General features: G+C 42.4%; 1 protein-coding gene across 1 annotated transcript in view; it reads right to left on the bottom strand.

Annotated features, from left to right (window-relative positions):
• The window catches only part of LOXHD1 (lipoxygenase homology PLAT domains 1), a 118487-nt gene extending 103169 nt beyond the window's left edge, over nt 1-15318 (bottom strand). The window contains exons 1-3 of the mRNA XM_033011102.2: nt 15275-15318; nt 14285-14469; nt 869-967 (exon numbers count right to left, since the gene is read on the bottom strand). Of these exons, the coding sequence (XP_032866993.2) occupies nt 869-967; nt 14285-14405 (220 nt within the window). The 5' untranslated portion in view covers nt 14406-14469; nt 15275-15318. The remainder of the gene's footprint in view (nt 1-868; nt 968-14284; nt 14470-15274) is intronic.
• Nucleotides 15319-15695: the final 377 nt, after the last annotated feature.

Raw genomic sequence — 15695 nt, 5'->3', positions numbered from 1 at the left:
TTCTCTGTGTAGATATGACAGAGTGCCGGGACAACCAGCTTAGATTTAGACTCCTGCTTTCAGATGTCTCCAGTGAGATCAGTTGAATCCCCTTGTAAAAGTCTGGAGAATTAATCAAGGATAAGACCTATCCACTAGGTTTCATAATCTGTTCAAGGACACTTGGCAGACATCATATCATTATTTCTTGAATTTGATAGGATAGGTGCAGTATAGAAGAGAGAGAATATTTGCTCTCTGGGTCTTCAGGAATTTCCACCCACTCTTCTCCATGGCGTGACCCAGAGAGTTTGGTCTGAGCACATGTTTTATTACTATTCAATTAAAAATATTTTTTTAAAAATTAGATGTAAGTTCGTAGACTAGTGTTGCAGTACAATCTACATTAAAAAAATAAAAAAAAAAAAAAAAAAAAAGAAGAAAAAACTACCACCATTAATTTAAAGCCAGCTAATACAAACCTTGGTCAGATTATCTTTCTAAATGGCCAAGCAGGCCATGGACACAGAAAGATGGGACATGCAGCGCTCACTGCATGCACTGTAAATACACATTTGTGCTGGGTCCCTTATTGGACTGGGACTTACTGCACTGGTTTATGATGGTAGTTTTTGCTGCATTTTCCAAAAGTTTGGGGGTTTTGATGGTAGGTAACTTCAGTCATGCTCACAGACCAGCCACAATTTCTGGTCTGCAGACACAGCTTCGAGAAGCTGTGGATGTGAGAAACCCCGTAGCTAACACCACCATTTGTTGTCCATTTCAGCCAAATTATTCTACATTTGCCAGATTGCTGCTGTGTGTTGTTCAGATCACAGGCCTGCAGAGCAGGAAGAAATATTTTAGGAAATGATTTGCATTTGAATACCTGTGTCTCCTTTCTCACCGAAGATATTAATGAAGACATCTGCATCTGTTCCACTGCCGCTAACATCACCAGTAAAAACTCGGACCACGTATTTGTTGACTGCAAGGAGAAAGGCAGAAATCCCAATACATTAATTACTCAGTGGTTTGATACAAAACATAATGGTACAAACCAATCCAGGCTGTGCTGATTGTATCTTGATAGCATGTCTGAACCATGGCTCCTAATACATTGACTCTCTCCTCCATAAGAGGAATAAAATCCATCGGCAGAGCTCTGACACTGCGTATTCACTGCACAGGGCAAGAGGAACAGATCACTCAGTTCCTGACCTTGACGTGGAAGTTGAAATAGATGAGAAGAAGGTGCAGATCTTGGTGTTGATACATGGTCGTTAAATGAACTCAGAACTACACACTAGCTTTGCTTTTTCAAAACACCAATGAGTTACAGAGCCAGCCATCTGCCCAAGATCAGACATGACCCCTCCAGTCCAAATGCTATCCTAGAGTTATTTTTGCAGCTTGGCTTATATTAAGCCTGGCTGGTAACAACAAGTATTTTGAGGAAAAGTAAATCACACTGCATGCGCACAAAAATTTGAAGGTGACCATGCTGTTACTGTGCTCAGTTTAAAGAAAAAAGAAATAAAACCAGTCCTTTCCACTTAATGGAGAAATAGGAGTAAAGTCCAGGAACAGTGACACTGTGAAGCTACATCGTGTGTGCCACCAAGTAACGCAAAAATCACATAGGTGAGCAACACCATGAACATTTCACACATGTCACATCAGTGAATTTGAGAAGCAAGTTCTTCAGAGGGATTGGGATGGGACTAGCTTGGGAGGACAGCAAGGGTGAACTCTGCTTCCTCTGAAACCAACGAGAAAACTGCCACGGCCTCTAGTGTGACTGCATTTGGGGCAAACATGAGCAACTTTCAAAACTGACCACCAAAGTCTACCTGACTACCTTGTTCCTCCAAGCAAACTCAGCCATGACAGACATCTAATGCCATACCCTCTGTGCAGAACAAGTGCTGGAGACAGACATCATGGTACAAAACAAAACTGATGAAGATTAATGCAAAACCTACTACTGAACAGTACATGATGTTCTATAAGCCCTCAACAGAGTATCTGTTACACCCTGTACTACTGAGCCCTGGCTAGCTGATACCGAAAGCTCTGCGTTACATCAGCTCTTCATTTCCAAGTCCTGGGCATGCTGCTTCTGCAAAGGGACAAAATGCACAGGCTGACTCACACGTACCTCCCTTTTAAAAGCAGAACTTTTTGCACCATGACCCATGGTGAACAACTTTTTCCCTTTGGCAGGTGTAAAGTTAGGGGGAAAGATTGTCTGGGCTTCCCAGACAGCACCAGAAATTAATTCCCTCAGGAGCTACAGACCATCATAAACCCTGGGTTACTACTCCCAGAGCTGATCACCTTCCTCCTCCACCATAATCAGTGTATATCAAAAAGTATTCTAAAAGGCAGCAGACACTTTGGTGCATATGTTCCTGCTGAGGCAGAGGATGTGAGAGCAAGCGTATGCGAAGCAGTTGTTGGACCATCCCCTGAATTATAAAGATGCGTTCAGCTCCCAGGGTGAGGAGTACAAGGGAAGAGCCTAAACAGCAGGCAAAATCACCTGTCATGGTTTAATGAATGTGCTCTGAAAAGGCTAAAAATCGAGCTGACATTCTTGGCGCCCCATCACAAAACATGCCATTACAAATAAAATAATAATGATAAAAATGCAATAAATATTAAATAACAAGAAAGAGGAGGACAAAGACAGGCTCAGACAAGGGAAAAAATGCTTTAATGTTTCTCTTTATCTCTTCTGCTTGAGCTGATACAGCTCTAAGAATCTGCTAGAGATATGCCAACACCAAAGCATTTCATTTGCATTAGCCAGAGATGGAGATGGTGTTATTTACAGCTCCCATTTGACCACTAAGCTGCTCTAACTAAAAGTGACCCATTGTACATTGGGATATTTAATTACAGACCACATTTTTCAAGAAACTTTGCTCCTTGCACCTCCTCTGGAATATTTATTCTGATGTTGGTGATTAATTTTCCACTCCACTTTTCAAGGGCCAGAAGAACTCAACAGGATACAAGGATCCACAAAAGAACAAGCATCAACAGCTGATCTTCGATTACCCTTGTAGCATCAGGATTTATGCCTCTGAAGTATAGACCCAGAAGGATGCCTGAACACATGCAGGGCACCAGGGAGGACATGTAGAGAACAAGTCCATGAAGAGAGCAATCAGCAGCAGTGACCAAAAACTGGGGAGGAAAGGCACCTTTTACAGCTTCTGCAGAAATATGTCTGGTCAGCAAGAAAAATTCCTGAGCCCACAGAGATGGGCAGTGCATTGGGTTATCATCTGGGGCTGCTGGCAATCACAAGGCACTGCACAGCAAGGGTTTTATGTTGTCCCCTAAAATATAAGCCAGGCTGGGGTGCATGGCATGTGCTACCATGCCTTTCCTCCATGCTCCTTGCAGATGTGTTTCCATAGGGAAAGCTGCTCCAAGAGCATCAGAGGTCCTTGGATTAGGTCATAGCACATCCCTGCTTCACAGACTACAGTATCATGCCTAGTGTGTGCTCACCAGGTTTTCCACTTGATTTTTTTCATATGTTCCCAACTCTGAAACCGCACCGAAGCCAGTCCCCACACCTGCCCCACTCAGCTCTGCATGCAGGACAATTTTATTTCTTTCATCTTCAGGAAGCAAACAGGATCAATCCAGAGCCATGTTGAATTTTTGCCAGCTCTCTCCTTCTCTAAGCAATTCAACACTCAGCTGCAGCAGAGAGAGTAGCTCTTCATTCTGCTCAGGGGTCCTTCTGTGCTTCATACATCAGCACATCTTACAGAATTACATGGTGGATGTGCAAATTTAAATAGAAAGGAATGCTACATCTCAAAAAGACAGTGAGGATTCAGCTGCTAGGAGCATGCAGGAAAAGACTGTCATTGCAGCCAGGCAGAGATCTGGCTGAAGTCAAGCACTCTTCATTTTAAGCATGGGTGGATGTTCCTTATTCTGTAAGTCCTTAATCATGCATTATTTAAAACAGTAACATCATCTTTTCAAAAATACCCACTTAGCTTTTTTTAATCTCAATACACGGCTCTGAGTTCATCTGCAAAACAAAGATCAAGATGTTGCCTGGGTATTTTTTTTCTGAATGCTTCTCCTAGCACTGGGAACATGTAAACTGATAATGTACGGCTGGTAAAAGCTGTGACTCCATCAAGAAGTGCAGGCTTGCTGCAGCACAGGCACAGGGAGAGGAGCTTTCCTAGAAGTGAAATTAGCAGCTTCAGAGGCAGCAACTGTAAGATGTCAGGGGTAGAACAGCTAACAAAAATCCAGTAGCAAAAGCAATAACTATTTCCTATTCTCTTTCCTCTTCCCATTGCAGCACACAAGCACAAATGTTCTGTGTGGTTCCAGCACCTTCCTTTTGTTTACTGCTCCATTAAAGACAATCCAGCTCCCCCTGACATCTCTCATCCAACAAACTGACACACACAAAGCTCTCCCAAGGAGGCGTTTGAAGACATTGCCAGGATGCCATCTCTGGGGAGCAGTGGGGTGACAGTAACTGATATGACCCCACTGCAGTAATTTAGCAGAGGTGTGACAGTCAAGCAGCTTGTCTGTTACTAATCAACTCAGCCACAGCTTTCAACAGCTAAGAGGAAATATTAATACTGCACCACGGGCTAGAGTCAGGCTCTCTCCACAGAGAGCCAAGTCGTTTATTCTGGTGAAGGGCTGTGATGCTACCGGCACCCCCAACACTGCTCCTGGGGGAAGAAGGGCATGGGGCTGCAGACCTCCTACCCCCAGTATACCCCATCTAGGCTGGCCCCACTGCCATCTCCATCCCAAGGAGCCAGGGTGCAGCACTAGCCCAACACACCACCCAGGATTTTTTTATCCAGCCCCAGCACCCCTGGGTGTTCTTGTACAACCTCTCTCCTGCCTCCAACCATGGAAAATGCATGGACATGTCCCAGCCAAACCCTTCCACCTGTAAGCCTCAACTGACTGCCCAGCCGTGTGATATTCATCTGTTAATTCCATTTATTTAGCAAGATGGTATCAGGGTCACCTGAGATGCTGTGGGATGGAATTGCCTAAAGAAATCTTGTATTTCATGTTATTTGGGGCATTAGACAGGGTATTTACACACAAGCTGCTGAGTTTGTAGCAGCAGGAGCACCAGATTTAGTCAGGGATAGAAAGTCAACCATGCTTCATTACCTAGAGGTATTAACTCCTGCAGGGCACAGTGAATTCTCCACTAGACATCCCTGCCTGCCTCTGCCATGTGTGACCTGCGATGGAGCAGGGCAGCAGCACAGCATCCAACAGCTAAGAAATGTTACATCCCTCAGAAGCAAAACACGCTGGGTTAAAAGCAGGGAGCAAAGTCGTAGGCAGCGATGGATTCTTCTAATAAGGCAACATCTAGCAATTATCCTTCTGTTTTTGCAGTGCTCCCAAGGGTGGCAATGTTTTAAGATCCATCCTGTACTGCTCAGCACTGAGCAGGCAGATTTCAGAAGAGAGGAGGGGTGGAACGGGTAGGGGAGGGGCAACGCTACTGCTGCTGGCGAAGAAATACATTTGTGGTTATTGTGAAAAGAGAAAAGAATCGCTGATAGAGGGAGAAGCAAGGAGCTGGATCTGCAGGCAAGGCGCGGGTTCAACCTGAGTCTGCCACAGCTTTTTTGCACGAGCCCGGGAAGGTGGTTTAACATCCATATGCCTCGGTTCCTCGCTGTCAGATGGAGTCAGTCATTCCAGCCCACCAGAAATCGTCCGACAAAATCTCTTCTTGGTGGAAAGCACTGACATGTCAAAACAGAAGCTCCCTTTTTACCACTTCTGGCAGCGTATTCCTCAGTGACAGCTAGACTTCTTGGTCAGAACAACCTCAAAAGGTCAGACAGCCTATGTTTAGGGCACAAGGCTGGGATCTGGCATCCCAACATGCTTGATTCAGAGCAAGCATTTCAATTTAGCTCTTGCCTGTCCTGGGAAAGAGCCCATCCCACCAGGCTAACACCACCTCTTCCTCTATGACCTCCTCCTGACCTTCTGGTGGAGATGCCTTACTGCGTTTTCATACACAGCACTGTCTCTGGAGTCTCTGCAAACGCCACAGAGAAGGAAACTCGCCCAGCCCTAATCATTACACCTCTCTCTACTGCAGTAGCAGGGACCCTAGAGATAAACTACTCAGAGCAAGACATAATGAGAACCTAAAGCAACCCCTGTAAAAGCAGAAGAACCCTGCTGAGTTCACCAGGAGCTAATTCTGTCTGGAAAGCACTACCCATTCTTTCACAGAGTAACTGCACACAGTTAAGGAAGAATTTTTTTCCACATCCAGGAAAAGGTGGAATTCAAAGGGTTGGTTTAGAGCTTGAAAATAATTAATCTCTGTCAAGAGTAATTGACAACTATCTTTCTTAATAAGCCGCACCCCGAGAGTTGATGAACAGCTCCTTAAACCAAGGGTTCAAACTGGAAATGCAAATTACAAGCACACCTGGAGCACGGGGAATGCTGATGGAGAAAGACCTTCACATTGCTTTAGGCCATGAACACCTCTGCCAAAACACAGTGTTAGTGGGGAAGGAATGCTGAAGAACCTTTGGATGACTTTGGGGTGCACTCCATCGGAAGCATTGCCAAGGGTGCAAGGCTACCACCACCTTGGATCAGCATTTCGTTAATATCAGAAGAGCTCTCTAAAAGTGTGTTCTTAAGAAAGAGGTATTATTGCTACCACCCAAGGAGACACAACACATGGGAAATGGAAAAGAGTATGTTTGTTCCACTGAACACAGCATTATCCTCAACTGTTGCCTCGGGCACCTCCTATAATGAACTCAGCCACTTCATCTCCCCATCCAGCCCAAAGACCATGAGATTCAGCCCCATTTTGTGTGACTCTTATGTGAAAACAAAGTATGCATCAAAACAGTTAATATATTAAGATTCAGACTGGATCATCCCTTTGCAAAGCCTGTGAGAGGCAAATTACCACATGCAGGAGTCTTTTGCTTGTAGGATATGCTAAACTGATATTCCTACTGTGACTTCAGAGTGATGATGACATTTTGAAGTGAGGTTTAAACGACCTTGCTCAAGAGACAATAGCGGTTTAGCTGCAGAAGCATGAAGCTTTGCACAGGGCAACACACCTTGTGACAGCAGCATGGAAATCCTTGGTCATCTAATTCTCCAACATTTCTCATTATTTTTTCATTAGTTTAGCCACAGGGTGGGAGCCAATGAGGGGAAAAAAAAAAAAAAAAAAAAAAAAGGAGACATTTCACAAAAGAAATATCCGCTTCCTGCTTTCTGCAGATCTGCTATTACCAAAATTCGGAAAATAACTGAAAATAACCTCTTGGGTAAAATATTTCTGCTGCATGCAAACAAATAGTGAAATAATTTTTTTACAGTATTGTTTAAAATCATATTATTATCACTGTACTTCAGTCTTGCTTTGTATAAATAAGATACTTAAATAAAGTTACTTTATTTCAAAACAGGTAGTTGAAATAATTACAATATCTAGACATAATTGGTCAAAATTCTCCCCCATCTTCAAAATGTGCTGCACTATCAGTTTTACAATGGATACATACAGGTCTATATATCAGCCACACATAGAAATGTCTTGTGCTTCTCCAAAATATTTAACTTGAAACATGAGGTCCTTTACATGAATTACAAATCTCTATTTCCATCCCATTTCTGAGCTCTGTGCCTCTTCTCTTCCTTGCAGTTTGCAAGTCACCAGTGTTTCTTTTTATTTCTATATTTCAATTCCTCATTGCCATTACCTATCTTTAGAGGCAAAATAACAGTTTAAAAATATGTTACTAATAAAATGTCCATAACTGCCTTGTTTTACACATGATAATATAAACTGGGCAAAGTTTGCAGGGAGAGTAAAATCCTTATTAGACCAACTGAAGTTGTTTTGTTTTTTTTCTTTAAAAAAAAAAGACATCTTTGGATACTCAGTGTGCCAGATAGCATGACAGGTTTTTTTTTCAGTGATACCCTTTGGGTAGTAAAAGATATTACTCTCTCTACAAACCTTGTTTGTTGGATATCTCAGCGTGTATCAAGACCTCATCCTTAATACAGGGGGTATTCACCATTATTCAAAAGCAAACAACTCATATTTATTTCATAAATATACTAAGCTGCATTTTCCTGTGCCAACTATACACTTCCAGTTCTCAATGTAAATAACAATGAGTTTTGATGAGCAGGTAACACCTATTAATATTTCATTCCCGCTCCTTCTACATCCTCAGAAATAATATTTTCAGTTTTTCTGATCATGGAAGTTTCCAAAATGTAACATTTTGAATCATGACCCAAGGGAGACAGGAGAGGGATGAGTCCCACTCTCCCAGTTTGGTGCTTTGTAAAATGAGGCTGCAAAGCCCCACAGGGCATCATCATCAACTGGTTCCTCACATCTAAAATGCTGCTCCTTATCAGAGCTTCCAGCACCAGTCTGTTACTGGGACATACTGGCCACAACTTCAGTTTGGACCCAGTCCAGCCCTGGGGGACATGCGTGTCCTGTTGGGACAGGAAGGATTTAGCCATTGACTCAAAGTCAAGCATGTGTGTCAATAGCTGCTGCCCCAAGTGTTTCCTCAACCCAAATCCAGGTCGGTGCCTCATGTGTCTTAAGTCAGCCAGCATTAAAACTCTGGACAATAAACTGTCAAGTCTTAGCACAAGCCTCCTTTGCAGAGGAAAGAAATAGCACAGCTCACTTTCCCAGCTCAAATATATGAGTTTTAGGTCCTAGTGGATCTAAAAGCCTCAGAGAATATCGAGAGCATGTTAACTCCACATGTGCTTGCTCAGATGTTCTATAAAACACACCAAGCAGAGAAGTCCAGCACAGGTTGCTGCATCAAGTGCATAGACTGCTTTCATAATGTCTGCAGGGACAGCCTTTCCGGCCTTAGAAGAAAACTGTTCTGTTGCTCTCTCTGACTGTGGTCTTCCCCTCTGATCCACCATGAACACAAACTGTCCAAGTCTCCTCAGATGATCTCATTAACTCTGCCCCAGACGAGGACAGACCAATGATTCAAGGAAACTTGTGAAGGACTAATGGATTGGGGCTGACCTGCAACTTGAACAGCTGAACTTCCCTCGGTTGTAATTATGATAAATATTGTTCTCATTTTTTAAAGGCAAGACTACTCTCTGGATGCACAAGTACATGGGCACATTTCACCAATCATCTGTCTTCACAGGAATCGTTTCCAGTTGCTCAGTGTAACCTTACAGCCATTCCAGCTTAAATTGAATCCATGCAAACTGTCAGATGCACCATATGTCACGCCCAAATCAGGCCAGAATTGACACAATCACCAGCCTTCCAGTTCAAGGCTAGTTCTTGTCTCAGCAAGACAGAGTACTCACGTCTACCTGCAAAATACCATGCAGACTTAGCCCTAGATACAGCGCAGCTACACCCGATCTGGTCTTGCAATCCATTTTTTACATAGTACTAATAACAACAAAAAACGATAGGTAACCAATGCCTGACACTTTTAAGTATGGAAAAAAAAAAAAAAATGCAACCCAACTGTGTGGGATGCTCCCTTCCTCAAGGTCTGGGTGTGTCACACGCTGTGACTGCCCTGCTCCTCAGTACTGTGCTGTGTAACGCACCCGTTGTAAACACATTCATTATTAATAGACCAAATAAGACTAAACTTTACCCAGAAAAAGCAGAGAATGGAGGAGGAGTGTTACAGTTTGAGGTCACACATGCAGTTCTGTCCTCCTGTGAATATACAGCCTTAAAATAGTTTGACATGAGCTGCTGTCCCATGCACATTTATAGCCTATTGTGTCCTATCCTAAACAATTTCAGGGTGCTGATGGCCAAAAATCCAGATGGAATTCAGTCCTTGGATCTCAACCTCATTTGCAACTGGCAGGTTGGCAAGACTTGACCAAAATTTGACAGGTTAGCATAAAGTGCAATTGCACAATCAATTGAAATAGTTTTCAGGTATCTGTGCTCTTGAACATGGTTTTAAGGACCAAGTGAGTAAACGCCCCCTTTGCAAATTAATGTTCCTGCTTTCTCTCAGTAAAAGAGCATGTATAGAGAATGGTTTTGATTAGGGAAAGGTTTCAAGTGTAATCAAGAACAGCCAATGTTTTGGTGGTACCTAACAGTAGCTTCTTCCCTCATTCTGAGGAAAACTGAAAGTCGTGCTGCAGAGAGCCTAGCCTAACCTCAACCAGGTAAATAGCAATAACAGCCTGCTCTCACCCTAGAAAGGTGGCCCATGGAAAATTAACATATCATCTAACCTGACTGAACCTCAGTTTCTTTTATGAATTATGACAAAATGTAGCCTTGCAAAAATATTCCAGTATTATGTTTTGAGATGCTCTCCAAACCACCTGAAGATTAAATTTCAGGAGTCCCTGATTTCCAGCTGGGTCATAAAAGCTGTACCCATCACACACAGGAGTGGAGAAAGGAACAGCCCTGATCTCCCATCTGCAGCAGATGCAGAGCAGCTCTGGGGCTGCAGACCACCAAGGAAAGGTGAGTGATGTCCAGCCAAATGAGTCACCATGGGGTGGGAGACATAAGGGTCTGTCCACAGAGTGACACAAGTGATTCAGGACCAGTCTGCAGATACCGAACAACAAGCTGGGCACTGGCTCCTGAATTTCATTTGCTTTTGAATCTCAGTTGGGTCAATAGTTCTTATTAGTGCAGCTACAAGCTATTATGAATGCTCTCCTTCCCCACCGCTTTGGTAGGACATGGGACACCCTCATAGTGACCCAAAACCTGCCACACTCAAAGGAAAACCAGCACCAGACTTCAGTTTTGAGCCAGTCCCTTGCATAGAAGCTCATCCACAGTCATACAATCCTAAAACTTCATAAACTCAAGCGAAGCAGCATAAGACTAAACAATAGCCCTTCCTTGTAATTAATACCTGTAATGTAAATTAATCCATGCTGCCAATAGCAGCTGCTGGGTAAATAAGAATCTGTGGCACTATCACTGTCAAAGGGCCATGGGCATACGATGCCATTGATTTGAATGCAGAGAATAGAGGATCATTCAAGCAGGAACACTTAAAATGTAACCTGTTCTCCTTGAGAAATGTGTGGCATTCAACAGTGAACCCAACAGAAGCCATTTTATTCAGCTAAGTAAATGCAATCACTCAGGCATCTGCAATCACTAAGTATTTCTACCATCCCTGGTAACTCTATTTGGATCATGAAAAGAACTCTGCTTTTGTTTTGTGTATGTCCAATTTTCAATTATATGTTAACTATTTTTTGGAACATACTCTTTTCTGCATTTTTTAATAATGCCTCTCTTTTTTTCCTTTAAATTAACTTCTTCAAAGCTCACAATCCTGCAGGGATTCTCTGGTTGGCCTTTGCTCCTCGCCAAGAAAGAGGATGAGTCTCCCCATAGCTTGTTAACTTTCACTCCAAACACCAACAATCCCCTTCAAATATGCTTCAAACATCTCTACAAAGCTTCAACAAAGCAAAAATACGACAAAAATAATTTACTTTTTCTCCAATCCACATCCCACACATATCACAGAGAAGATGCACATCTCAGCAGTGACCTCCAGTTCAAGAGAGGAAGGTAAATCCTCCTGACAGAGATGAGAAAGCTCTCCAGGAGAAGGAAGGAAAGGGATCATGAAGGAAACTTGTTTTGTTACCTCCAAAAACATACCAGACTGTGGCAGCAAACAGAGCATGAAAACAAAGCATGAGACTAAGGTCTGTAACAACAGTGTCAGGGTGGTTTACAAAGAACTACTAAAGAAAAAAGAGGAACAGTGATTGAAGAGACATGACCAAAAAGGAGGAGGGTATAGCACTGAACACTGCTAATGGGAGCACAGACTCAAAAGGGAGAAAGTAGTCTTTCCTTGCAGGCACATAAAACCGTCAAACCACATAATTATTCGTTTGCCTAGTAGCCTAGGAAATATTAAATACTCAAAGAGTAAACATCACTGTTTAATCCATTTGGAAAAAACAAAACAAAACAAAACAAAACACAAACCAAAAACAACCCCCCCAACCAAATTTAGGGTAAATAAATTGTATGTACAAAGAAAATCATATCACAATTTAATTTCAGACCTTTACAGATCCAGAGAGAGACAAATGAATTTAGATAAATTTACATTCGCAGTTGACAGTTCACCTCAGCAGCCTGGGAATGTTTATCTTTCATTAATTATGGTTCAAGGGGAACTGCAACCTGAGATAGCTGAGCTAACCCTCTCCTCTTACAGATTCAGACCTGCCGCCTGGAAGGCATCCAACCCTTCACCCGTGCCTCTGGCCTCAGCCCAACTCCCTGCGTTTGTACAGGCAGCCACAGAGCATCCAGCCCGCGCCACTCAAAAGTGGGCTTTTCTATCTGATAAAGGCCATTAGAACAGATGCATTTCTGACAAACGCCCGGTTAAATCTCTTCTTTCATACTCCTAAGGCAGGAGACAATCTTACTCGCATTTGTCCTGGACCAAGCACATAGTTAGCAGCTGATATATAATCCAAAACCACTTGCCCAGAAGAGTGAGCGCTTGGGACTGGCTTCTCGGCCGGTGAAATGCACAGTTGCTCCAGTAATTTAATGGGAGCTGCACTGATTTTTACCAGCTGAGGGTTTAGCCCACAAATCTTTTCCTGCTGAGAGACAGGTGTTGAACAGAATGGATGAAATCACATACATTCCTTTGAATCAGCTCTCCCAGGTAGGAGCAATAATAAATTCAGATAAACTGTTGTGTCATTTGCAGATCTATTAAGATCGAATGGTTGACTTCCTCCTTGAGGAAACCTCTCCTTAGTTATATATTGCTTTGACTCATCCACTACCTTCTCCAGACCCCTCCTGCTCCCCAGGTTGCCTTAACTCTTCCATTTCACAAATGGAACAGAAAAAAAAGAGTAGCAGAGGACTTTGGCACATACAGACAGTAACTGGGTGGGTTTCTGTCAGGGCATCTCCAGACATTATCTCATTCCCATGTGGCAACCTCTGTGGAGAGGTCTGCATTTATAAAATGCTAGCACATACATATCTTGTCAATGGATATTATTTGTACACACTAACTCACATGCAGTGTCCTTTAATACTTACATCTTCAACATACTGAAACTGTTTTAGGAGGTTGCATCTTAATAGGGCAAAATTATTTAAAAATTCAGGGACAGTGTCATGGTGTATTGATTCACTGCTAACTTCAAACAGGATCTCAATAAAAACAACAATACTTTGCCCTTCTAGAATATTTATCAGTGCTCAAAGCACCTTATTAAGGCTGTCAGTAAACTGCTTTTACCAAAAAAAAAAACCTCCTAAGTGGTCATGTCAACAACATTAGTGGAAGAAATCTACTACCTGTTTTCAAAAGATGTGATGCTAACAAAAACATGCTTACCCTCTTTTGCACCAGACTATACCTCTCCTTTCCCCCAGACATGTGGCTAGTGGCGAATGTACTTCACTTTCCTTGCCCAAAGTTAAACTCCCAGAAAGGAGCAGTGTGGTGGTGAGGTCCTCAGGAAAACAAAACTTGGTTTCCTCATTAGCGCTTGCAGATAAACCTGAGGCTGGTTTGCTAGCTCCACTTTCACAACTCGATCATCTTCCCACTCATGTTACATGCACTATACATCACCGCATGGCCTACACGCTGATATCAATTTAAGAGTACATGTCTGGTTTGCAAGCTGTCCTGGCTTCATTTCAATATCATTAGCTTAAAACCACTCTGAAAAATAGGCACTAGTTCAATATGGATATCATACGCATACAATAAACCAGCGTAGAATTACAGCAAGAGGGTTGGCTTGTTTATGGAAATTTCCTGCAGGACATCACCAGAGCCTGGAAACACCTAACTTTACACACAGGACTTCAACTACATTGCCTCTTCTGATAGAACACAATACTGCCTACATCTTCCAGGGTAGGATGCCTCTCATCTACAGGTAGCCATTTAATGTAATTTAAAGTAGTCATCACACATCCTTCAATATTCAACTAGCGAGCAGAGTTTCTCCAAATAGTGGTTTATCCCACCCTAAGATTTCAAGTCTAACTTTGGAAGACAGAATTACCCTCTGGAGGCATCTTGCATCTTTGTATTTCTCTCTCCACTGACTATAAATAAAACTCAAATTAGCTTACACTACTTGATTACTTTTCACATGGCTGAAGTAATTTGAAAGCAACCCTGTACTTTCTGACAGGACACCAGAAAGCTGAGCTTTTTGAAAAAAAACTTACTTTTGGGCACATCCATGGGATCCAGGCTGCCGATGAGGTCTCTGACGTATTGTCCATCCCCATCCTCCTTGCTCAGCCAGTTGTTGCAGGGGAAGTAAAACCGGAGGTGAGGTCTGTTCATGTCGGTCACAATCACACGGTCGAGGAACCAGCCCGCGTTCAGTCCCGTGTTATCATGCTCAATCCTAGAGGAAGAACAACCCTGGATTTGACATTCTGATTAAGACTGGCCACTAGCACTGTAATTCTGTGGAATGTTTTATACTAGGCAAGGCTAGAGCAACTACACACAAATGACCCGTTTATACCCATCTATCCAAAGTGTTTCACAGGACTTTTGGGCTTTTACAGGATATTTTGAAAATAACCACCTTCCATATGTACCTGTGGGCAGATATCATAGGTGCATATGTGGGCTATTTCCTGCAAAGGAATGCACACAAATGTACACACTCCTGCATGTGCATTTAACATATGTATTAATTCACTTTACACTGTATATCTAAAAGATAAGTGACTCTCCTCCTACCCTCTATCCTTCCTGCTCTTTTCTCTTCTTACTTTGTTTTATCCACCTCTTCTCATTTTCCCAGCTTTCATTGTACTACTTACCAATTTTTAATTTTATATGGGTCAGTCAGGTAGTGGTTAAACGTAATATTATAATTTACATTACACTAACAAAAAAGTATAGTGAACCCATTTTACCTCTGTCAGGACATAAAAACAGTCCTAAATACCCTCCTTCATGTTTACATATGACAGATATACAAATCTTGGTGGGAAGCACAGATAGTTATAAGCAATATCGTAGGTGATTTCACACTTCAGTTCAAATCTTAGGCAGTAAACAAGCTTTTACCAACCCTTAACTTCACCTTGATAGGAGCACATTAACAAATAATGAATAAAACATGGCAACTTCTACAGCCTGTCATTTGATTAACACCTCATGGAGCAGGTACTGTGGTAGTAACATTGTGCAGATACCTTATTTTCTTTATTTGTCCAACGTTGTTGGTTTTTACTCGGAAAACATCTGTTTTGCTTCTCTCAAAGGCTGTGCTGCTCCTGTAATACACACGCACCAAAAGCTATGGTAAGAAAAAACCAATCTTGTGAGCAAGCATACCTCATGGCCTGACCATGCTAGTGCTTAAGGATAAAGAAATGTCATTTCTAGCACTGGAAAGACCTACTTTTCAATGCCCTCTTCCCTGTGACAAGTTTTGGATAGCTCTAAGTACTGACATTTAACAGACTTTTTCCCTTCTTGAGCTCTAACAGTCCTTCCAGAAGCTGAGACGGAATCTTTGGGGGAAATGCAATGCTGGCCCAAGCAGATGCAAACCTTGGATCACATTCCATATCACCTCCAAGAATAAAACATGACAAAGGTTTTTCAAAATCC

This window comes from Tyto alba, unplaced genomic scaffold (assembly GCF_018691265.1).
Source record: "Tyto alba isolate M040663 unplaced genomic scaffold, T.alba_DEE_v4.0 Super-Scaffold_42, whole genome shotgun sequence".
Classification (NCBI taxonomy): Eukaryota; Metazoa; Chordata; class Aves; order Strigiformes; family Tytonidae; genus Tyto; species Tyto alba.
This window is presented reverse-complemented; position numbering and strand designations above follow the sequence as displayed.